At 36.6% G+C, this 24,994-nt stretch overlaps 2 protein-coding genes across 5 annotated transcripts in view; one reads left to right on the top strand and one right to left on the bottom strand.

Moving 5' to 3' along the window:
* Positions 1-24,994, bottom strand: part of DOCK2 (dedicator of cytokinesis 2) — a 203,119-nt gene that overhangs the window by 155,993 nt on the left and 22,132 nt on the right. For all 4 annotated transcript variants that reach the window (XR_008579277.1, XR_008579278.1, XM_054841776.1 and 1 more), the window contains exons 9-23: positions 24,489-24,570; positions 23,890-24,025; positions 23,230-23,305; positions 22,172-22,248; positions 21,701-21,826; positions 20,703-20,827; positions 16,898-16,996; positions 15,388-15,460; positions 15,208-15,311; positions 12,639-12,822; positions 12,436-12,533; positions 11,042-11,131; positions 10,686-10,786; positions 7,862-7,996; positions 4,656-4,764 (exon numbers count right to left, since the gene is read on the bottom strand). Coding sequence is in view for 2 of the 4 variants with exons in the window: in XM_054841776.1 (XP_054697751.1) it covers positions 4,656-4,764; positions 7,862-7,996; positions 10,686-10,786; positions 11,042-11,131; positions 12,436-12,533; positions 12,639-12,822; positions 15,208-15,311; positions 15,388-15,460; positions 16,898-16,996; positions 20,703-20,827; positions 21,701-21,826; positions 22,172-22,248; positions 23,230-23,305; positions 23,890-24,025; positions 24,489-24,570 (1,615 nt within the window). In the remaining 2 variants the exon portion in view is untranslated. The remainder of the gene's footprint in view (positions 1-4,655; positions 4,765-7,861; positions 7,997-10,685; positions 10,787-11,041; positions 11,132-12,435; positions 12,534-12,638; positions 12,823-15,207; positions 15,312-15,387; positions 15,461-16,897; positions 16,997-20,702; positions 20,828-21,700; positions 21,827-22,171; positions 22,249-23,229; positions 23,306-23,889; positions 24,026-24,488; positions 24,571-24,994) is intronic.
* INSYN2B (inhibitory synaptic factor family member 2B) overlaps positions 1-24,994 on the top strand; it is a 115,013-nt gene that overhangs the window by 76,618 nt on the left and 13,401 nt on the right. Inside the window, exon 4 of the transcript XR_008579279.1 lies at positions 20,984-21,075. The gene's annotated coding sequence lies outside the window, so the exon portion shown is untranslated. The remainder of the gene's footprint in view (positions 1-20,983; positions 21,076-24,994) is intronic.

Below are 24,994 nucleotides of genomic sequence, written 5' to 3'. Positions count from 1 at the left end.
GGGATGAAAAGAACGTTCTAAGAAATCACCGGTGCTCTGTTTGTTAGTCTAATTTTGTTTGCCATCAAGGCAACCTTAACAAGTTACTATGGCATCCCCTATTGTACACCACAATCAAAGCATCACTGTCAGTACCTTTCTAGCCTTATTTTAAGTAATCTATGCATCTCTGTACAGTTTTAAGTTCTTAGAATCCACTGTAGTACTACGGATGGGTCAAAAATGTGTGGGAAATAACAAGAGGAAAAAGGTAGCATCTTCATATTACTTTGTTTTCATACTTTCAATGCCACAGACAATTTTTTAATCCTGTGTTTCCATAACCTTAAGAATGTGTCACACAAGGTTTCTGAAAGTATGCATAAAATTGGGAGTACTACTTTCTAAAAATCAGTGCCTAAGAGCAAGCTGGGTATAGGTGCCATTTGCAACAGACAATACCATCCATAGGTCAAACGTAATGTATCAATTGGGGGACAGAACAGGTTTCGGAAAAGAAAATGGGGCTAGAATTGTAATTTAAGGTTGAGAGCGCAAGCTTGTCAATGAAAGGGCACACAGACTACAAATCAGACATCAACAGTATGACCTTATAAAAAACACATAATCTGAAATTTAAAAATAATCAGATTTTATTCCCCAGAAATATAGGTTGGTTTACACAGACACAAAACATATCTGCAGAAAAAGATGTTTTTTCCCTGAGAGCTAAGAGAAAGAAAAGAAGGTATTAACACCTCCCTACTCCCCCTCACCCCCAGACTCTCCCTTGACCAAACTATTTGCAGGTTCTGGAAATATATTTCCAGGTTTCCAGATTTAAAAAAAGTCTATTCTTAGAACTACAGACTTTAGGAAAAACTATCTCTAAAAGCTACAAAAATATATCAGCAATGGCTACAAAAAAGTAACTGATAGATGAAACAGAGCTGTAACATCATCCCAGCCGAAATAAATTAAAATAAGGTTTAAGTCTAGTATCTAGGAAGATCAGTGCCACCACCAGTAGGTCAGTATAAGTGCTGAAATGATTGTTTTAAACAATTACCAGAAAAAACTGTGGAAAGTCTCCCAAAAAGGAGGAATCCTTGCCCTGCACTTCCACACTGATACTTGTACTAGTGAATTTATAACATTACCAATCTTGCCTATAGGGAGCAATCTCTTTACAAAGTAAGATCCCAGGACCTGAAAACAGGTCACTCCGGTTCATATGGTTACTATCAAACATCAGGAAATGCTTGAAATCAGAAGAGTTAGAATAATGAAATTATAATTCTAATTGTAGTAAAATGACTTCATGCAATGCTTAAGTTGAGAAGCATTCTGTCTGTATCTTTAAACAAGTGGTAACATCACCAGTTCCAGAAGTAAAAAAAAAAAAAAAAAAAAAAAAAGGGCTAATTTGGATTTACATGTAAATTTCCAGTTTACCAACAATAATTTACCAATTCAATCTTCGGCTGTTCAAAGCTTATATAAACAGTACTGCAAACCAGAACCAGATATCTACCCTTCTCCTCAAAGCTCAGGCAGTAAAATAAGTCACAGCATCTATCCACTTCAGCCAACTTTAGAACAAGATATTGAAAAGCTAGATTTTTAACTTTTTGTAAACTTATACAGCATGTAACAGATTAGGAAGTAAGATATCACTCAGATGATAAAGATAAATTGAAACAATAAAGTGCTTCTGGCACTGACTAGGCTGTTTCATATGACCTGTAAAAAACCAGTCTTTCCCTCACTGAATTAATATTCAGCACAAGTCTGATTGCTATCAGTAAAAACGACTGGGAAACTGCTACTGACTAAAATACTGAGTTCTAAGTTTAAAAAAAAAATCATTAGCAGAGACCAACAGACATTTCAGGTTTCAAAACAATTCTCTAAATCTTTCAAAGCTAAACCTCATAGGTATTTGGACAACCAAGGATGAAATAGGAGTTAAGAATTCAAATTCCGAGGGTCTGCAAACAAGTTCATTTTAAGTTTCAGTATCCTGAGAAACTTAATTACTTTAACTTTCTTCAGGGCTCCTAAAACTTTCCTCTCTGATATCTTCAGAGTCTAATCAATTTAAACTCATTCTATTGATCTTACCAATGTTCCACTCTAATTCATATCAATGATAATTTCAAATGTGACTGGTTTAAGGCTGTTTTGACATTCTGATTATTTGTCTTTTTTTCCAATAGACTCTGTGAACATTCCTCTCTGGGCATGAAAGTTATAACACCTATGGAGTCCTGTGTGATTGTAGTATCTCTGAATAACCACCTGTCCCTTACCCTGCAAAGTTAACTTTATACTACTACAACATCTATCACTCTCATCCCAAAAGTTAATATGGAAGCAGGGGGGATGGAAATCAGTGTCAGTTTTAGGCAGAGACGCAGACTTAAGAATTTATTTCTACCCCTTTCTGCCCCATCTCACTCAATGCAGAAATTATGCCCATTTTTCTGGCCCATTGTAGACAACTCGTATCCACCTACCTGAGCAGGAGTCTCAAGTTTCATAATACAAGTCTCCTCCAAATAGGCACAGAAATACATATTGTCCATTGTGAAAGCTACTATGATTGACTATGGAGTTTATGATGGAGTGGTGTTTTTGGGTTTTTTTTTTTTTAACTTTATTTTTTTCCTCCCAATAAACTTATTTCCAGTAGCAGGAACTAAACTACAGTGGGACACCTCATTCCATGCCTCTCCTACTGGAATTTTATAATATTAATGCAGTAGTTTTCATTTACTGTTTGTAAAGCAACCTCTTGGTAAGTTTCTTTCAGAAACACATCTCTGATTTACCAGTAGTGGGGACAACAGCAAAGTTATGATATAAACTAGTATCTCAGATCTGCCATGAAATGTTCCTGGTAAAAAGAAAACTTAGAGTAGCTGGCACAGATTTAGATACTTAAAAGCCCACTACTTGCTTCATGGTTATGAATAAATATGATCCATTTTTCACAACTGACAGCCCTCATTAGAAAACAAAAATATTCACGTGTAAGCTGGTATTGAGCAAAGCGTAACAGTTAAATAGCTGATCTATCTTTAAAACATGTTTACATGCTCACTAAAATTAGCATAGATATATTTTGTTTAGTCCTTCTAAGAGATGTTCAGGCATGTTTTCAAGGTTCTTAAGAGCATCAGCGAAGATTAGTATATTTTTGGTAAACAGGTGTAATATTAAGAACTAGCATTAAATATTGAAATATGGGAATCACAGTCAGTACAATCAACATTCCTCAGTACATCCAATGCCACACTCCCATTGGTGTTGCAGTACCACCTGGTTTTAAGCACACCCATAGGCCCTTTCAGTCAGCGTTGCTGCTTGCATACCCATTAATGCATCTCAGGAACAATTAAGCAAGCAAAACAGTCTTCTACAACTATTTCTTGTCACTATCAAGAAGGAACTATCCTGCTCATTAGAGGAAACACAGAGGGACAATCCCACACAACCATTTTGAGATTAAGGCAGGGAGGCATGCAGTGACCTGACGTGCCTCTCCTGCAGAGCATTAAAGCCTCCAAGATCTATTTGTTAATTCACATATTAATACAGTACAAGTATCACAAGAACAAGCGTTATCATCTAAACTATCTTTCTTAGTATTACTTTATAGCAAAGACTTTTTTCCTTCTTTCAAAGTTTCTTCTGCTTCTGATGCAGTGTCTTTCAATGTACAAACTATTCCCAGGAAGGCCTCTGCAGAATTATCCAACAACAACAGAGAGGATCTGAATGATTTTCAAATGCATTTAGAACATTAATTGTATAATACTATGATTATGGTAAAGTAGTATTTACTTTTTTAGTACTTTTGCAGTTGCACGTTAACACTCCATGCAAAGTGTCAGATAATACAAATCTCAGGATCAGCCACCTGAGGATTTATTCATGACAGAGAATTTTTCACTGGCTTCCACTTCTAGTATATGTCATAGCAAAAGGAATCAAAACAAAAAACCAGAGGAAAAGTCAAGCCCAATAAATACAAGAGTTCATAATAATGTATAAGAATCAATATTGCAGTTGTCCAATAAAATCTTCTGCTTTCTACTTTATAGGAAGCCTTGATATTTTTCTGTTTTAATAAAGAACTACATACCAATTATTTGATATTAATGATCTTAACAGCTCCTTCTTTTCTAGTTTTCTTAAAACATCAGATTCCAAAGTGTTAGAATAACTAACATTGATGTGAATGGGAAACCTTGATCCTATATTCAGTTGTTTAAATAACGTACTACCAAAAGGCTAACACTATAAAGTTTACTTTTCAAACTAAGATCCTTGTTTAGAATTCTCTTAAGAAACTCAGGAATTAAACATTCAGCTCCCACTGAAGGCTTCACTTCATTAGATTCCTTGAAAGATTCCAGCATATGTGTTTTGGTTCTTTCACTCGCTACATTCATAAAATTATATAAGTGTATCTTCTGACCTTTTCAACCTAGGCTTCAAACTTTGTTAGACAACTTGGTCTTCCAATAAAGGGGAATCACAAGAGAGACACAAAGGATAAGTTTCCTAAGAGTGTCCTTTCCTCAGTTTAAAAAGAACAAATCCAAAAATACCACAAATCAAAACCATATATAAAACCAAAACCAACTTGTATCCAAGCACACACCAACCTGCAACAAAATGGAAGTTTTATGTTGGCTTTTCATCAGGTTGTTGATGGATTCAAAGAGTCTCCTCATAGATTCTTCAAATTCTATTTGTTCTTTGCCTTCATATAATCTGTTGAGAGATGCATTGGGTTATCCTTTCAGAATCAGAAAGTTTCATAGTTCTAAATGTATCAGCTTTAACATTACCTTAAAAATATATTTTTAAGTTGATCCAATATTATGTACAGAGATATTTCACCAATGGGCTATATCTGCTAGTCACTGTATTGTGTAGAAATTCTTCAGCTTAAACACAATATAAGCATTTTCTATTTTTTTTTAAAAGCCTCTAAAGAATGACACTTCCAATATTTGAGCTTACAAAAAAATCATTTCACTTTCAAATTGACTTACAGTTTTTTCAAATAGCTATTTTTATTGTCCCCATTAACCAGTCTGATTTTGAAAAAAAAAAAGTCTCTACTTGATGTTTAGAAGTTTAAAAGTGCATTTAAATTAAACTGACTCCATTATTTCTTCATTCCCTGTCCTAGGGTTTGAATATTTCAGATTATTTTTCCTGTATTGTTCATACTAGCAATTAATACTAAATACTGCTTACGTAAACAGTAAAACACACTGGTGACATGTTAAATTAGTTAACCAAAACGGCTGACAAAAGTGAAAGAAAAAGAAGCCAAAAAAAAAAGCCGAGGTGACAAGAGAAGCCTGAAATGTGTGTAGGATACTGTGAACTAAATGCTGCACCCCCAATATACTGCCTTCTCTATGAGAAAAATCTCACTAAGTCATTTATTCCAGTGTCATGTGATTTTCTTTTCAACTTGAAACTTAAATTCTTAAGGGAACTAAAAGCAATTAAGAACTTCTGTCTACAGCAAGGAAAAAATCAAAACTGCTATTCATGCAGTGACTGGCAAGAAGCTTGCAGGAAAGGAAAACACTGAGAGGTACACTGTGCAGGCCCATGGCCTCTGCACTGTTTAGGTCAATGATTGTCAAAGAGATTTAAGTCATGTTATTGGAAAGGAATCCCAAGATACAACACATTATCTAGAGGGGAAAAAAAATTTATATATACATGTTTTCAGAGTCTGTATTATGTAAACTTTTGGCTAATATATGTGACCTTTCTACAAAACGTAGTCACTGAACAAACAGCTGCAAGACATAACCTTAGATCAGCAGACTGGAGTAAAAAAAATTTTTTTTGCTTTCATTACATCTCTATAGCTTCAACAGGACTGAATGAATGCAAATTAAAGTGGACCTTGGTTATCTTCAATGTATCTGCCTGACAACGAGATAAAAAAAGTCTCCCATTTTTTGTCTAACATAAGAAGTCATTATTCACCTCTTTCCTATGCAATTTGCACTTTATAATGTCTCTTACCTTTCAACAAGGCGTCTTAGTTTCTTCAGCAGCCCATCAAATTAATGAGAGAATGATCTAAAGATCTGTCTCAGCTCTATTAATTCAAAATATTTGTCTCCAAAAAGGCTAATCTCAACCCTTGAAAGTACTTTAATCGTAAATCCTAACTTTTGTCATGGGAAGAAAACACATTAATCAAATTTTTATTCTTTTTCATGACCAGTCTGACAATAGGAAATTGACTGCGAAAAGTCAGATCACAACAGCTGTGGATGGATACACAGTATCAGGTCATACTGTTCATTGTTCAGTTATTTTTGCCCGAGGCTACCATTTGCAAAAACTATTATTGCCTATAATAATAATTGTCCAACTGAATTTAGAGTTTCAGACCTCCAGTTAAGGCATTTATAGTGAAAAATAAAAGGAGTAGGTATGTATAGCTAACCACTTGAATATGCAACATATTGCAATAACCTAGTTTACCAGACTGTCCAATGTACACGTTCTTGCTGCCACCCAATACTAGGGATTAAAATGGAGACCAAAGTTCTCCTTGCAACAAAACCCTGCCTTCTGACCTGCATCCATACAAGAAATTTTCCATAATCCTCCATACAATGCTGCCTTCTCCAAAACTCTAAATGTCCCTTTTTCCCCATGATACCTATTAAAAAAATTTAAAACAAAGCTTTTGAACTACTAGCTATATTCTATTCTCATGAGCACCATCTCCTTCCTTATACAGCTTCTCATCTTGTTTATCTGTATCCATCTATAAACAGTAAGATCCTAGAGACAAGAATATTTCTACGGGACTATCTGCCAGCAGCAAATAACTTCTGAATCTACTCCTACTTCAACCAAAATATTCTCAATTTTACAAAACTATAAATCTATTTCTTTTTTTTAATTCGACAGGCAGTGGAATAACAGAGGAAAAATTGTATTAGAGCTGCCACTGAGCAAAAGACAGAAACAGAACACCTTCCTGTTCTGTTGACTGCCAACCACAGACATAACAGCCAGCCACTCGGTCTACCTGAGTTTATCACCACATATCTTTAGTCACTGTATCTTCAGCCATGTAGCAGAGGAATAACAGAACAAGTATCGGGGGAACCCAGCTAAGGATAAAAAGATGAAGAAGAGAAGAAACAGAAAATGTGGATCCGATCTGTGGGATATGGTGAGAGTCCTTAAGGGCTAGGGGAGGAAGTGGGGGACACAGTTACCATAGTGTAGTTTTTCTCCTTCCAGCTTCCATCTGCTTTTTCCTTCTCCCCATCTCCTTTTTCCCTAAACCTGAATACCACTTTAAAAATTATGCCTCAGCTGTTTGGCTGAGCTATACATATCTAATCCATTGACTAGACTTCACTACAAATTCCTTAACTGGAGATCTGAAACTCTAAATTCAGTTGGGCAATGATTACTGAAAATTATTTTGTTCTATGCACAGTCTGAGCTGCTGAACACCATGATCTCAAGGACAAGCATCCAGCTTCAAGCCATCTGTCACAATGTTTGGTCATCCATTGGTCTTAGGCCAAATCACCTGATGCAAAGAATAATCACCCTTCGAAATCGGCTATCACTAAATGTGTCTCTGGAACTTACACTGTGAACCAGAAAGTAGATTTTTGAAGATTCCCTCTCCAAAAAGTATCTCAGCAATATCTATATTTTGGGCCAGTTGCCACCTTTTCTATCTTATTTGTAAAAATGAAAAATACAGTTCTGTCCTGGAATCAATTTTTTCTGTTTCTTGGGTCTACTTCTGTTTCTGATATTGCACTGCCAGTTAAATGGCAATATCCTGGGTACTTACTGTGAAAATAATGTCCTTGATCTAACGATGAACTTGAAAACATATTCCAGTGCTTTCAGAGTTCTTAGGATAGGTTCGCATTGCTCCCCTCGGCTGGAGGTATCCAAGTAAGTCTTCAGAACACTCATTAATTTCCTGAAGTTAAAAAACAGTTTTAATTTTTTTTTTTTTTTAATTAGCTTTTCTAACTGGTTTGGCTACTCCAAATAAGTGTTTATGCTTAGTCAAGCACACACAGCAAAACATACTACATGTATTTTTGCATTTGTGTTGCACAAATTCTATCAGTATAAACAAATGAGGAGAAAATTCTTAAATGCACAAGCAAAAAAACAACCTGAAATCTCAAAACAGCAGCATAACTTCACGCAATCCTGGAAGCACTTTTACAGAAGTTTATAATATACATACACAAGGTAACACAAAGTATTATTCCTGCTTACCTACATTAAGCAGTGATTAAACACCACTATACATGCTCTAAATTAACTGTGTGTAAATAGTACAATATTCTGGTACACAGCAACATCTTGTATCCAAAGGCAATTTTTCGGTAAACACACAACGTACTAACAAAGTGCAAAAGCTCATCTAAAAAGGAGTCCCTTAGTTTATAGTTACAGTTTCATCTTAAACAAACCAATACTAATGATGTAAAATTTATCTTTATGTAGCCATAAGAACTAAAATAAGAGTGGTCGGGTTTTTTTCCTTTCATCCCTAGAAAAAGGGCAACCTACTATCCGCTACTGTAGACAAACAAAACCAACCAACCAAAACAAAACAACAAAACCCAAACTAGCACTTGCCTGTTGATGAAACTTAACAGTTCACCACCTGGACTGATGAAACATTAGTAAGTGATCACTATGATATTTGGAACACTCACATGCAAATAATAGCTTCAAGAACTGTTCACTACTGCACAGAATACATATATACAGATATAGATACATAGAGATATATGTGTGTGTATACATATCTCTATCTGTGTAACTAATAGACACGTTCTCAGCCCCACTGTACTAGCCTAACTCACATGTCAGGACCAAAATGTCAGGCTTTCAGCCTCTCAGCCTTCTGGGCACTACACCCATTGTGTGTTTCCTTTTACTCCTTGTTATAGCTTCTTTGAATTCACAGCTTTGTACTGAGTTGAAAAAAAAAATTATCCAACTTGTATGCACGGGCAGTCCACTAAATGTCCCTCATCTGTCAATGTTAAGTCCTCTCAGAACTCTATAAAGCTATGTACAAATGGATGACTATACAGGAACTGAATAAATATCTAACAGTTTGGCCAAAATACCATATCATATATGGTTGTAGTAAGTCTGGGACACAGTATCTCCCTCTTAACTATGAGTTAGGCCACATACAGCTATTTATTTCATAACTGATTCTTGAAACAGAGGGCATCTTCCATGATGTGCATGGAACCAATGATGCCAAGAAAACTCATGATTAGGGGAACAATCAAACATTATTTTGCCTCTGCCACTTTGATTAAATCATCAGAAACTCCCAGTCAGCTAAGTCTTAGAAATATTTTAAGCAAATAAGGCTGTCCTAAGAGGTTCCATACCCAGCCTTCTCTTCTTTCACAATAATATAAAGCATTAAATTACATATGTTTATTAAATATGGAGTGAAGAAGGATTAAAGAGCATATAGCTTGCACTTGAGCTTTTTGAGCTCAATAATACAAACTTCAGCTTTCCTAAAATATGAGAAAGGATTGACTGTGCACTACTGCCTTTCAATTCTAGCAAACTCATGCTCTAACACACGATCTGCATGACATTTCCTGTTGAGTTGGAACTGATGCAAATTCAGCACAGGACACACTACAAGATATCCTCAGCTATTCCAAACCTTCAGCTAAGGTCTTCCATCTATTATTCATATCCCAAATTAAAGTTCTGCTTCAATCTGCCACCCCATTAAGCTGCCAGAACAAAACCTCAGGTAGATAAATAAAAATACATCTATCCTGTTATAACACTTCCCCAAGATCAGCGCTAACTGAAGATGTTATCTTTCTTCATAGTTCAAAGTGATTTTATCCGACCATCATCTACAAAAAGCTTTAAAAATAAAGTAGGAATCCAGTATTAAATTTACTGTATACCATGTCTCCACAGTTTTTATTCTCTTCTACGATTACATGTCTTCCCATCCAGGCATTATCTGGAAGCTCCAAAAATAAATAAAAAAACCCCACCAAAAGTCTGTCCACCTATCCACTGGCATGACCATGTAACCAATACTGACTCCAGGTCACAGCAGACCACGTAACAAATATGACAATTGCAGTTCACTGCACTGAAACTCTCCTGGTCCAACATCAGACTGTGAACTGCATATGACAACTTGACAGTTCCCAAACAAAATTTTCCCCCATTAGTTTGTTTGCTGTAAAAGAACACGTGGAAACCTATATAAATGGGTTAAGGACATCCTCAAGTCCTCACTTAAAGCATTTCAGATTAGGGCCAGGAATGTAAAGGGAGAGGCTTTATAGCAAAGCATCTTTCAGCAAATTTGACAGGATACAGGTGAAGTGCTCAGACACAGCAAAACCCAGACAAGAGAAAATGAATGCTAAAGAACCATTTAACCCCCAATCAACTATCTGTCAATTAACTCTACTTATAATCACACGTGTCTGTCACAGGCAGGTTTGTCTCCAGATAAGCAAACAGCAGCATCAAGACAGTCATCATTAATTACATCAGCAAAGTCCAAATAGGATTTCCTTTCTCTAATGTGATGGTGGAGGTTTAGAGAGAGAAAAAAAAAAAAAAAGAGAAAACAAACTTACTTGTATGCCAACGTTGCACTGAAATGCTGTTGGATATACGCTTCCAAAACAGTGTTAAAATGTTGAAACTTACGGTCTGCAATGAGTCCTATGATATATATCTAAACAGACATGGACATAATTAGCATTTTACATAAAGTCATATTTTAAATTGAAAGATTAGTCTTCTGAAATATTTTTGATAATCCACTGTTTAAGAGTTTTTAAAGAAATTTGCTTTTCAGTCAAATAGTAATGTTCCATCTGTTCTGTAGAGATTTTGAGATTAATTCCCTGAAATAAACCACCTGATAGCTCATTCAAAATCATAGGGTTCTTGACTTTGACAAATAAAATGCTTTGGTGCTGAGTCTTACCAGTGCATCAAAGACAAGGATGTCATACTCATTACTGTGGGAATGTTCCATCATGATGTTAAACAGGGCATCCAGCGTATCTTGGAGAAACTATACAACAACATGAAATGACAAATTGGCAACCAATTCAACTTTAAAATCTCACAAGCCTGTTTTCAGATAGAAGACTTGATTCCTCTCAAGTCAGAATTTTAAAGGCCTCCACAAAAACATCACTTAAATTCAGAAAACATTTCTGAGGATTTAGGCTCTAGTTTCTTTAAGAACCTACATCCTCAGACACATGAGCAATCAGTAATATACGTTTAGCTCAAAGCTTATGGTAAAGCTAAAAATATTATATAAGTGACATAACTATTTAAAACTGCATTCCTAGTTCCTTAGTGATACAGATTAGTAGTTGCTATTCTCACATATACATGATGATTAAAAACACACTTCATACTTCTGTGGTCTGATTCAAAGTCCACTGTAAATTGAAGGAAAGCACCCCAGTGACTTGGGAACCAAATCTTTGTGTGGTTAAATTTGTATTTTTTTTTTTTTTTTAAGTTCTCCTTTCTCCTTCTCTCCAGAGAGGCATCTAATGCTTATATTTAAAGAGTAACACAAATGTAATAGACTCCTAATCTGAATGCTGGAGTTACTATGTTTTTATTCATATTATTAAATTAACAAAGCACTCCATTGAGTACATAATACAGTTGAGGTTTTTTAATACCAAGATGTAAATTAATATTAAGAACTGTAAAGAAAGCAGGAGGAATTGTTCATGATGTTTCAGATAGACAAAAGCAAACAGTTGAACAGAGACTGTGGAAAATATTTTACAGTTACTGCCTTCATATTCTATCAAGTTTTTAAATACAATTTTCTGTACATGCACAAAATTAAAGTTCACCTATGACATATACCTAAGCACCTGACCAAAGCAGCAATGACTTCAAATGCCACTCTTGGTATTGCATTCTCCATTCACACACAAATTTTCCAGCAAAATAAAACAACAGAAAGCAGAAAAGGATCCTAAAAAATTAATTACCAGTGAAAGCAGGCAGATTTGTCCAGTAATCTGGCAAATCTCCACAGCCTAGCAGCAGCTAATGCCACAGATGTTTGGGAGCAACAAGTAGAAAAAAATGGCTAACACTATGAAGAATCCTGTCCAGGTGTCTGCTTCCTTGCTCCTTCTAATGAAGTGCTTTGCTCATGTTTATCCCGAATGATGCGTTACATTGAATGACAGTTGTAAAAGAAAGTATAATTGACAGGCTTCTTTAAGTTTCTACCTTCACTGTAACTGACCCTCCAGTTTCTTTTTCTTTTTGAAACTATGTAGCACTTTTTCTACCATGGCATGAAGGGACATGAAGAATAAATATATAAAGATATACCTTCACAACTTCCTCCCCATCCACAATCTTCAGTTTTTCGAGGTTCTCCTGAAGTAGCTCTGGCTTCATACGCCACTTCAAGAGACCTAGTAAGCCCACTAATAAAAAAAAATAAGTGGACAGACATAAAAATTTAAAACATGATTCATCATTTGTGCAAAAGTCCTCTTTCCAAAACTTCTACCTGTTTAGAAGATACATACCATTCTGAGTTAACTTTGTAGAACAAACAAGAGTTGAAATATAAAATGCATCTCGTGAGCTTACTGAAAGCCCCCCTATAATACTTGAGTTCCTGACTATGGTTGCTCCTTTATTTTCCGTGTGTTGACGCGTAGAAGGTAATGTCAAGTAAGCACTAGCATCCTCCATTTTTTTACTGTCCCCCTGAAAAACAACATACAGTTTATGACATATTTCACACCACTGGATTTAAAATTAAACATAACAAAAAGTTATGTTTCTATGGACCTAAATGCGTGCACTAAAGGATAAAGAATACCCAAGTCCCAGCATGGTTTGTGCTACTCTCTTGTAGCAAGAGTGATGCTAGTCAGCAAGAAAGGCTGCAATGAACATGCAGGGAAAATACTACATGGAAATTATAAAAGTATGTGTTTTAAGGTGCAATAAGGAATTATGAAGGGTGACATCACTGGCAGAGTAAAAGCAAGAGCAGATTTCTCATTAAAATGTCGATAGCTACAGAACACAAACTATTGAGCATCACTTGGAAGGCTGTACGCAGGATATAAACAACACAGTTACAACATATGCACACAATTTAAGAATAGAAAATGGGACTGAATAGGGAAAGAATAGCTGCACTATTTTGGTATGCCCATTATAACTTAATACCTGGATCTTTAGTATAAAGTTTCAGGACAGATCAGGACATGGTAAGATCATATTTTAAGTTAGACAATATACTGCAGTAATTGACACAGATATTACAGAATTTATGCTTTTCAGTAGAATTAACAGTACAAAAGCCAGAGAGCCAACAGGTATTTTTCCCTGCTCTATTTCATCAAGTTGCATGCTGCAACCCTCACAGATGTTTTTTGTGTCTCAACTTTTGATTCATACCCAGGACAGGAAAGCAGTTTGTAGACAAAGACAATAAAAATTGTATTTCTCACTGTTTAGACAACATTATTTTCCTTTAACAAAACTACTCAAGAAAAATTCCCCAATGAGTTTATGAGCTCTGTCACTTAAAGCTACAACGCCATGACAGATGTGACTCAGTTGCAGACCCTCAGTCTACAATTGTGCATAAAAAACGAGTGACAAAAACATAATCTAGAATGATTTTCTAAAGTTTTGGGTTTCTGTCTGATTCCATGACTGTAGGTGTGTAGCCTCGACTTCCTACCAAACAAGAAGGTTGAAAATTGACTATAAAGAGACCTAGACAGACAGCAGGCAAAATCCTTATGCACCAAAATAGACAGCATTACTAACTTTTATTGACTGTATCAGGCTTGCCAAATAATTATTTCTCAGAATTTCTGTAACCAGAAGATAATCTTGACGACTTCTTTTTGAGACAACTTAGACAATGGGAAAGAGACTTGAAAATTTGATCCAAAATCCTCTCAAAAAGATTCAATGCCTGAAGGCAGTGAAAATAAAGTACACTGTTTAAACTTCGTGATTTTCAAATTACTTATTTTGAGAGGCCAGATGTACGACTGTAAAACACTTACAGCTTAGAATTACTGTGTTTAATACTAGAATAGGCAAACATATGTCAGAAAGTCTGTCTATTTCTCCCAAACATAAACTAGGTCAACTCAGTTTAGCATTTCTCATCTATACTGTCACTTAAGGAAAAATTACCAGGTTGATGCAGGAATGAATTAGATGGAATTTCATAACCAACAGTAACCACACAGTCATAGAATGTGATCATTATTTTCCTTCTCGCCTACGTATTTATTAATGTTGGTAACAATGAAAAGAAGATAACTAACCATACACTGCCATTAATCTTTGTTGGACTACTTAAACATCTTGATTTAGTTCTATGCATCCTACTTGCCATTAATGTTACAGCAAACTAGTTTACTGAAAAGTCCACTAAGAAATACCTAAAGTAAAATTTCTTCTGTATTAAGAGTGATATCTGGTTCTTAGTTCCTGCAACAGAGAATTCTCCAAGGAGAAGGAAAAAAAAAACCCCAAACAAAAAACAATCTTGAAACATCTGTTTCCTGCTTCAGTTCACAAAGTCAAAAATGCTACCTGTGTCCAATCAGGGCCAGCCAAAACTGTTCTTCACATACAAAATCAAATTCCTGAAGCTTTCTCTTTTGTATCTGAGTAACTACACAGAGTCGTTTCAAACAACCAATTCCCTAAGATGACATTCCCTGATTATTCATGTGACAGAGATTCTAAATAAATCAAAACAACACTTTTCCCCCTCCTTCAGCAAGAATAATGGTACACATCCAAGTACTAAGCTTTAGCATGGCTTCCTCTATACTACAGAAAGCCAAAAGCACAAGCTTCAGTAAAACTAGCAGGAAGAGTAACCGTCTCTCATTATGCTTAGATAACATCTCTAACTAAAAGTTAGACCAATGTTTACTAACCATGGAACAAGTTACATTTTTTTCTGTTCAGACGAGAACCATAATATTTACCTTTGATAGAATAACAAAATTAATCTAGCACAAAGAAAATAAACAATGTGGTCAAAGAGAATGGTGTGAAAAAAGGTGTCTTGTGGGGGAAAGAAAGGAAAAAAAATTGATCCAATACCTTTAGGACTAACAAATCATGGGTGCCATCTTGAAGCGTTGTTCCATCCTCCTTCATTAGTCTTATGTAGGCCATTGCAAAATTCTTTTCTCCTTTATCTTTAGCTGCAAAGCAAAATATTTTCAGTTGGCTATCCATCAATGTATTAAAAATTCACTCAAGTAAAAATTCCCTACTTACATTCTTGAGATGACCTGTGTCTGAACATGAAGCGCAGGTGTATCCTTTGCATGTCTTCAATAGGGACTGCTACCTTTTGTAAAATCAGAAAATAATCAATAAATTTATGGGGGGCAGAGGGGGAAGGTGATTTCACATGTAATGAGCTCCTATTTTAGAATAAACAAGCACCACTTCTGCTGGCCCCACAATGCCTTTCACAGATTTAAAACTATTGAACCTGATCAGAGTAGCAGAAGTAGTGGCTAATGAGCAGTTATCTGTTAGACATTGCTCAAAGTCTAGCACCACTAAAGACATGAAGCACTAAACCCAGTGAGTTAAAGCACACAGGTGCTTTTACGTTAGAAAGTAAGTATAGCGCAGTCTTATTGCTTACCCTGTTAACCATAAAGAATTATGCAACACCTCTGCACTATGAAACTTCATTTCATATACATAAATTGATGACCAATTTAATAAACAGGTGAAAAAGGTATGAAAATTCTAGCGAAATAACTTAAGTATATTTTGTGATTAAATTGTTTCAAAGCCTTGAGATGAATACCAAGAACTTGTGAGTGCTTTATTCTTAAATTTAATTGTAACAACTATGCAATAAAAAAAGACCAACTGCATAAGAAAAAGCACAAGTTTTTATATTATCAAGTTTATAGTTATGAAACTTTAAAGACTTATACCCTTTTGTGTTCATTCACAACTTCCCTTTACAAATCTTACTACGTAACACTCCTTCGCATTAACTACGCTTTTCAAAAGGACCTACTGTTCATGATTCTGTATAAAGTCTGAATTACAGGATAATTTTTAAAAAAAATTAGTACAAGTAAGCAAAAAAACCAAAATAGGTCAATGTTTTCAAAACAACAAATAAGCTTCCATTCCAAATTATACTTCTTTTCCCTCCCTATCCTGCCCAATCTCAACAACAGACCTTAATGTAATAATCGTGGGCTTGTCATACATGGCAATACTGTCTTCAAAAAAAAAAAAAAGGTCATGCTTGCTAACAAGCCTGGGATGTTTTATAAGAATTACTTCTGGATATTTTCCAAAGACATTAAAGCTAGATTAGATAATTATTGGTGTGTCCTTAAAGAAATCCAAGACAGTTTTTTCCTCTTTAAAATTGTAATTTTGGGGGTGGTGGTAGCAGGTTTTGTTTTGGCTTTTGTTTTGGTTTTGTTTGGGTTTTTTTAATTATGCAATTGAAGCTCCTCATCTCCAGTGTTTAACCACAATATTTCATCTTTGATGAGCCATGTTAAGACATGAAGTTATCTAAGATGACCTCATTTGTTTTGCTAAACAAAATCTTAACACAATTTTCTAGGCCAAATTTTAAGCCTCACTAATCATGTATCGCTAATAACTAATGTATGACTAAGGCTCCATCCTTCTAGCTGTATTCAGAATCAAGTTATTTTTTAGAAAAAGCTGATGCTGTGCAACTGTTCTGTGGGAGGTACCAAAAAACAAAGAGAAAAAAGCAAAAGTATCTACACCATACCTTTAACGTTTCCATCCAACGTGGCTGTTTGACCTGATAGTAAAGAACCGATCTATATTCACTCACGGGTTTGTCTCCTGCTCCCAAGCAAACAGCATTCTTACAAAAAGAAAGGGAAAAAATTAAAAAAAAAAAAAAAAAAACAAGACAAAACACAGTGCTTAGCGACTCATTAATTTCTGTTAAGTTTTTATGGCTTGAGCAACATGAAGGACAGGAGCAAGTACCGAACGAGAGCCTCCCCCGGCTGAGGGCAGCAGCTTTACCTCAGCGCCCCGCCGAGACCCGCGCGAGACCCACCGACCGTTGGCCACCTGGCGCGAGCCCCCTCCCGCTTTACCCCTGCGAGGCGGCGCTCGCGGGGCTACGGAGCCATGGTGGCCGCGGCACCCCCGAGCTTCGCTTCCCGCCCTCAGCCGCGCAGCCACGGCGTCCCCGGCTCCACAGCGGCACCCGGGAGCTGGGCTGGGCCAGCGCCAGCCAGGTAAGGGCGCTGGTCCGGGCCTCCGCGTCCTCATAAACCCGCCAGGGCGGGGGGCGCGGGGCGGGCAGTGCAGAAGGGACGGCTGCTGCCTCTGAGGCGCCTGGCCTCGGCCTGGGAGCTGAGGCAAACCTTTCCCCGGGTAACAGGCCCCACGGCTTGGACGAGGCTGCCCCAGCTTGGAGCCTTTGGGGATTGGAGACACTCCATGAAAGCTAGAGGCCATACGGTGCCTGTCTTTAACAAGCAGGTTTCAATTTGGATATGGCATCATTCAAAATTAAACAACAATGAAGGCAGCAGAGAGGAAGCATTAATATGAAGATACTGCATTTTCCAAGCCTCTGAACATAATGAAAATAAACATTTTCCATAATTATACCAGACCTACCCATAGATTGCATTTTACAGGGGTTACACAGTAGGGTTTAAGAAGAGCTGAGTGATGAACATATATAGACTTAATTTCTCTTCTCAAACTGAGGAACTTAAGTAACCAAGGCATCATCTCAATTAGTACAAGAAACACACAAAGTAAAAATAATCTAGCTTTATTATTCCATTTGTTTCTCCATTTACTTTAAAATACTATTATTCCAGCAGAATCTCGGAAGTGTTTGGCTGCCACTTTGGTGACCTCCAAACTAAATGTTGGAGAATAACCGATAGTATGCCCTCCTGCATTTTTTCAACATTTAGAGTTTGCCATTCTCTAATGACTATCACAAATAGCACAGATTGAACTTGAAGTTTTGATCAAGTTCAAAATTTTTTGTAACCCAGGAATTGTTTTAGTGAATCTATGAAGATATTTGGCCTACGTCCATCTTTCCTGGCTGATTGCAGTTGAGGATTGTACATGCAGAGCAACTACTAATGCTGATAATTGAAGAAGTAAGATCATAGAATCATAGAATGGTTTGGGTTGGAAGGGACCTCAAAGATCATCTAGTTCCAACCCCCCTGCCACGGGCAGGGACACCCTCCACTAGACCACGTTGCCCAAAGCCTCATCCAACCTGGCCTTAAACACTTCCAGGGATGGGGCCTCCACAACCTCTCTGGGCAACCTGTGCCAGTGCCTCACCACTCTAACAGTAAAGAATTCCTTTCTAACATCTAATCTAAATCGACCCTCCTTCAGCTTAAACCCATTACCCCTTGTGCTGTCACTACGCTCCCTCATAAACAGTCCCTCACCATCTTTCTTGTAGGCCCCCTTCAGGTACTGGAACGCCGCAATTAGATCTCCCCGGAGCCGCCTTTTCTCCAGGCTGAACAAGCCCAACTGTCTCAGCCTGTCCTCATAGGAGAGGTGCTCCAGCCCTCTGATCAGCTTCGTGGCCTCCTCTGGACTCCCTCCCACAGCTCCATGTCTCTCCTGTCCTGGGGCCCCCAGAGCTGGACACAGTACTCCAGGTGGGGTCTCACCAGAGCAGAGTAGAGGGGCAGGATCCCCTCCCTCGACCTGCTGGTCACACCTCTTTTGATGCAGCCCAGGATGTGGTTGGCTTTCTGGGCTGCAAGCGCACACTGCCAGCTCATGTTGAGCTTCTCATCGATCAGTATCCCCAAGTCCTCCTCAGGGCTGCACCAACACCTTACCAAGCATCAGACCTGAAGCTGAAGTGCATGAAAGAAGCAAACATACTAAATTCTCTACTGGAGACACAGATTAAACTAACCCTATACAGGCTACACTAACTACTGCAAAGGTGCATTTTTCCTGCTGAAAATCTGGTGAGTCTTACAAGCCTGCTTTAAACACCAGGATGCCTTGTGACAAGAAGGGTGTGATGCTGATACCTGAAGATGATTCGTAAGGCCTGGTCAGAGTGATTTAACTACCGAAAGGTATGTCTCATCTGCCCGAATAGAGATATTTTTTTTTTTCCAAGGTTTTTGCACCAACTTGTTTGAATGTATTTGGTGACATTCACTTGGAACAAAAGACCTTTTACTTGCAACAGTAAATCTGGTGCTAGCTCTTCAGCTGAAACTAGTTTGATACCTAAGCAGAGCCAATGAGTTTCCTGTTTAGTGAACATAAACCTGCTTTGATTCATGGATAATTAGAAACATTAATATAAATTCATGGGTTTGAAAGTTTTTGGAGGCTAAAAGGAAAAAACAGTTTTTTGTTGTTATTGCATTGAACAGCATTGCAATTAACTCCTCAAAATTGTTGCTTAAACACGTCTAAGGCATATTATCCACAGAAAACAGACATGATTTGAACATACATTTCAGGTCATAGACACAGGGACAAATCTACTTTCTTGTAGTATTTGGAGAAAGGATGTATCTGCAGAACTGAACATACATGATTATTGGAATACAGGATTTAATGTGTTTCAATTGGTTAATTTCTTCAAGGAATACTTTGGTATATGTATTTTAAGCATATTATCTGTGAACAGACAGAATAGAGGTTGCTGAAGTTGATTTCACAACAGACTTAACTGCTGTACGTGCAAGTCATGTGGTTACGTGTTTTCATAGCTATAGGCAGCGTTTTGTAATCAGGGTTACAATTTGTTGGGTGTACTCTAAGCATTACGTGGGTTTAGGATTTTCTTTGTTCAAGCTTTAAAGTTACATTTTAGGTCAAGCAGTTAATTGTAGTTCATAAACAGATTTCAGCAAGTCATGAACCACAATGAGTTACTCCATCGTTATTTTATGTCAAGAAGCATCATTATGATTTCACCCTCATGATCACAGTACTGATTTAGTGAACAAGTAAAGGAAAAGGCCAGAAAACCCCCTGAATACTGAACTCGTGTTAAAACCCCTAAGAAAAAACAAAAATTCCTCAAAACAGAAATAGATAAGCAAAAAGACACTGTAAATATTTAGGTTGCACATGTACAGCATCCACACTCCTCAGTTTAGTTATTTGCCACGTGCTTCATTCAAGGGACAATGACACAGTCTTCCTGGCACAAATTAAGGGTTTGTTACATAGCAGAAAGGGTACTTCTAACATTTTAATGTACAAATTGCATTCCTCTGGGAATTTCCACGAGAAAAAACATAGAGTAAGAATGCAGTAACTGTCAGAGACAGCAGTTGTTCCTTGGCACAGCTAAAATAGGTCATTCAATGTTATTTCTCATTACAGTTTTACACAAGACATTTATAGTACTGTAATAGATACGTTACTTTAAACATCATAAAACTTATCAGTCATAAGATGTCACAAGATGACGCAAGTGAGGGAACTGCAAGTTTTTGGTATTTTATAAAAATTTATAAGTTTAAGGCTTACTTCTATAATTTAACTCGTGTTTCTGTGTCCATCATAGATAAAAGAGAACTTACTGGCATCACTTTTCCTTCTTCATCACAGACACACATTATCACTTCCACATTTCTTTGGGTTGTTTTATTGTATTTATCAAAATCTCCATACAGCAATGTAATATAAATGTCATTTCTTATATCTCCTAAAAAAAGAAATGGAAAGGTTAAAAATCAATGAAAATGCTGTGAGAGCATAGGGTCAACTGAACTTCACAAAAGTACCTCTTTTTCTACAGTGAAACAAATAAAAATGTCTTATTTTCTATCTGAACTTAATTTTTTATCTCTGTTATTCTTAGCTAAGAAGATATTATGAAATGATGTGAAAGGAACCAGCTGGGAGTCCTCCAAGTGACTTGAAGCAATTCCCGTCCTGCACTGACACCTGCTGGTGAGGTGATCGATGATGCCATTACTGATTTTTCCCCAAATACACAGCTCTCTTTCTAGAGGGAGCTTCATATTTTAATTTTGTCCTGTGAACAAATTAATGACTTATTTTAAAAGAAGTATCGAGATTTGAATTGAAGGGGTTGGGGTGTGTGTTGGTTGTCTGTTTTTAAAAAAGAAGCACTGCAGACAGAGAGTGACATTACTTGGAAAATATCTCACCATAAATCTCCCCCCCTCCCCGCAAATAATCAAAATATTGTAAACTCATGTCTTTATTATTATTAAAGGACAGTGATAAGTTACAATAAAAATAAGGTTAATTTAAAATTCAAGTAAGCATCCACCATAATCTATTTATAAGAGAAGAAAACTGTGTTCAAGGAGCTGGGATTATCCCTCACTGTCTTGATTTTATTTTTTCTATTTAAGTACTAGAAAATACTTTCCAAGGATTTCACGACTTTTATATAAGCCTCTAATATTGGAATAAAAGTTGCTATGAAGAGTGAATTCTAAAGAGCCTCTGAGTTACCCATTACATAAGTAAATAAGGCTGCAGCTGATGCTCATTAACCTCAGGAATGAAAAAATCTATTCCTATTACAGAAGCAAGCACCTCCTACCTGGCATGATTATTTCAGGAAATCCTAGCTTTCTAGCAACAACTGTGGTTCTGTCTACAAGATGTGGGTAGTCCTTCCTAGTTTGAATCACATCTCCAACAAGCATTTTCACAGTTACCCAGAGACCTAGTAAGAGAAGAAAAAAAAAAATACATTACATTTATGGTAAGGAGAAAAAAAAAAACTTCAGATGATTGCCCCTTCTACCCACCAAAACAGTGATAAGAATTCATTTCCCCCACTTCCTTTAGCTGAAAGTAAAACCTCTATAATCCAAAATCGTAGCTACTAATTTAAATATTCTCCAAGATTCTGCAGCAAACTCACAATTCTTCACTTTGAGCTTCAACGTTGACCCACCTCCATGGTGGTGCTACAGCTCTAACATAAAAGCCTTTCTCTAAAATGTAAACAATATAAATTGAAGTTCCACAGAAAGACCTCGTTACTTAAAAAAAAAATCTACTTTACCTTGTCCACCACTGTCTCCTTTTGATGCAGTGACTTTGCTTAGGAGACTGTGTAAAAAGTCATTCTCTGCCACTACCCTGCAGGAAAAAAAACAATGACTACTAGAAGTGCTAGATGTATCAAACACCATTCAGAACACAGATGACAACCAGCCTCAGTCCTCTTTGCTCTACTTGACCTTACTATGATACATTCTGTAATTTCATTATCTCTCACTCCGAGTTGCAGACCACTCACATTAAGCTTATATGTACACTGAAGTGAAAAAGATTAAATCAACAACTTAACAGCATTTTGTGACAGACTGACAATATGAAAGCTTATTTTGCAGGAACACACAGCATGAATGCATTCACCAACATGCCAGTCCAGTCTACTTTCCCTGACAAATGAGTGAACTTTGAATTTTTTTCAGCTACTTTTGAAATTGGAAAGAAATTCTCACACAACAAACATGTTGGATCAAATTGTGAACAAGTGAAATAATAAACCAGTGTGTCATACTTGGGTCTTTCAGAATTAAATTCATTCTCCATAGTACATAGCAGCAGTGATACGCAGAATGCACAAACACGTTTCCAGTGAATACTGGCATTTGATCTGCAAGTAGCACATTTTTAGGCAGCTAGTCTGGCATTTCTTTTGAACATTATTTTAACGTATGACAATTCAACTACTTTTTAACTGAAACTCAATTTTTACTCAGATTTTTTTCAAATTCAGACCAGAACTAAGCACACAAACTAGTAGTTATCCATACTTGTAAAACTTACTGTTGAGTATGTATAACTATTGAACTTGGTTTTCATTAAATAGGGCATGGTACCAGCTGTCTGAAGGAGCACATCTGTCAAAATACACACTCATTTAACATGCTATGTAACCCTTGTCAAGCTTCAAATGCTTTTTAAAGGGATACTTAAATAATTGGTGCTATTGCAACATAAAATTATTAAAAGGAAAAACTCTTTTTTCTTGAAACATTTCACAGATTGGTACAGCCAAAGAGATGTAGAAATATTCATGCCTATAAAAAAAGATATTTATGACTATCTTACGGGTGAAAGGGAATGAAATGCTGCTTGTCTTCATCACTTTCTGCTTTTCCTTTTATGATATCTGTAATATCCATAACTAGAAGAGTAAAAGAAAAATCATCAAAACATATAATAGCATTGCAAAATATTTCATCTTATCTATGAATAATGTGCGTTAATGTTCTTGTACCTCAAGTTAAATATAGATTTTTCACTAGCAAGCAGTGTAGCTTAATAGGGATAGATTTATGGGGCAGAACATTTAGTGCAAAGTCCCCACTACAAACATGGTGTTGTGTAAAGGGAGAATTACTTCAGTCTAGTTTTGGTCTAATGCTGTGAATACAGGTTTGAGTGTATTGGTGGTGCTCTGGGGACATAATTGTTGGTTTTATTTCATCTGCAAGAAATTCTGTTATTATACCCTGGTACTGTGCTTTGGTTTGCACTGCATAGCACTAAGTATGAATTATTAGAAAATTAAATTCAAAAGCACATTTCTGACCTGAACTAAAATGCTAATGTAGGTGCAGTCTTTATAGACTTAAAAAATTACATATGGAAGATAGTTGATATAGCTATTTTGTATTCTGACACATCTTGGTAGAGATTCTCCAGTCCAAGGTGAGCAAGCATCACTAAGGTCCTGCTTCAGATAAAGCACAAGGAGACATCAGTTACCTGCCACTCCAAAAGGCCGCCTTAGTCCTTGTGTGTATTTCTTTGAGTTACTGTCTTTGAGATCCATCCTTCCAACTCGGACTATTTGACAAACTAAATAAATTTTGTCTCTACTAAGGTCTTTATTTCCAAGATCCTAAGATATAAACAAAACAGAATTGAAATATTATTTGGAGAAGAACCAAGTTGTGAAATTTAAACAGGACCTCCAGTAATAAGTTGGGCCTCAGTAATCAATGGAAAACAAACAAAACCAAACAACTGAGCCCACAGAAAGGATGAAAAATCTGACAGTTTAAAGAAAATGTAAGGTAAGATAGAGAAAATAGTAGCAATCAAGAGGTACAGCAGATATAAAATATCATCTGTAAACATATGAGGCAGCAAATTGATTTGAAGAAGGGACATTGAAGCATTGTCACTACTGAAGCATTGTCGATGCCTTAAAGCATTCAGTGACTGGTCATCTTGCTCTGTTTCTAAGATTACTTCTGCTTCCTTCTTCATCTTGCTCAATCTTCAGGAGTTCTGATAGTTACCACAGAGAAGAGACAATCCTGTTTGCAAATACAAAGTAAGGTAAACTGGAAAACACTTACCGTGAACACTACTTTAAGATTGTTGAGCATATCAATTTCCTTTGGAAAGCCTCTACTCCCCCATCTCACCAAGTAGTTCTCACTGTTTTGAAGATAAATATGTTATTGTCATGTGATTTAAAAATTCTTCCCTTTCACAGTACATTAAAAACCACAGTACATAACAAAGGTTGCATAACAGACAATAGTCTGTGGTAATTGTTTAAATCTAATATTAGACTAAAAAGACAAGAATAATGCTATACAAAATACAATCAGTAAATTTGGAAAAGTAACTCAAATGTAAGACAGAATGGGACCTTTTTTGGAGGAAAGGTTACCAGTCTGTTTGACAGGAATACTCAACAGAATCGTAATTTATCTTAATTAAATTACTCCCATTTTGTCCCCTTCCCCCTGTTTCAGCACTTTACTCCGGACACCACAACATTCCCCATCAAGAACGATCTCTTAACTCTGAAGTGGTCTTAGGCTTCTACAAAATTCTCAAGTGTTCAATCCAGGAA

The sequence above is a fragment of the Grus americana genome, chromosome 14 (genome assembly GCF_028858705.1).
Source record: "Grus americana isolate bGruAme1 chromosome 14, bGruAme1.mat, whole genome shotgun sequence".
NCBI lineage: Eukaryota > Metazoa > Chordata > Aves > Gruiformes > Gruidae > Grus > Grus americana.
The sequence above is the reverse complement of the archived record's forward strand: the minus strand, read 5'-3'. Positions and strand labels throughout refer to the sequence as shown.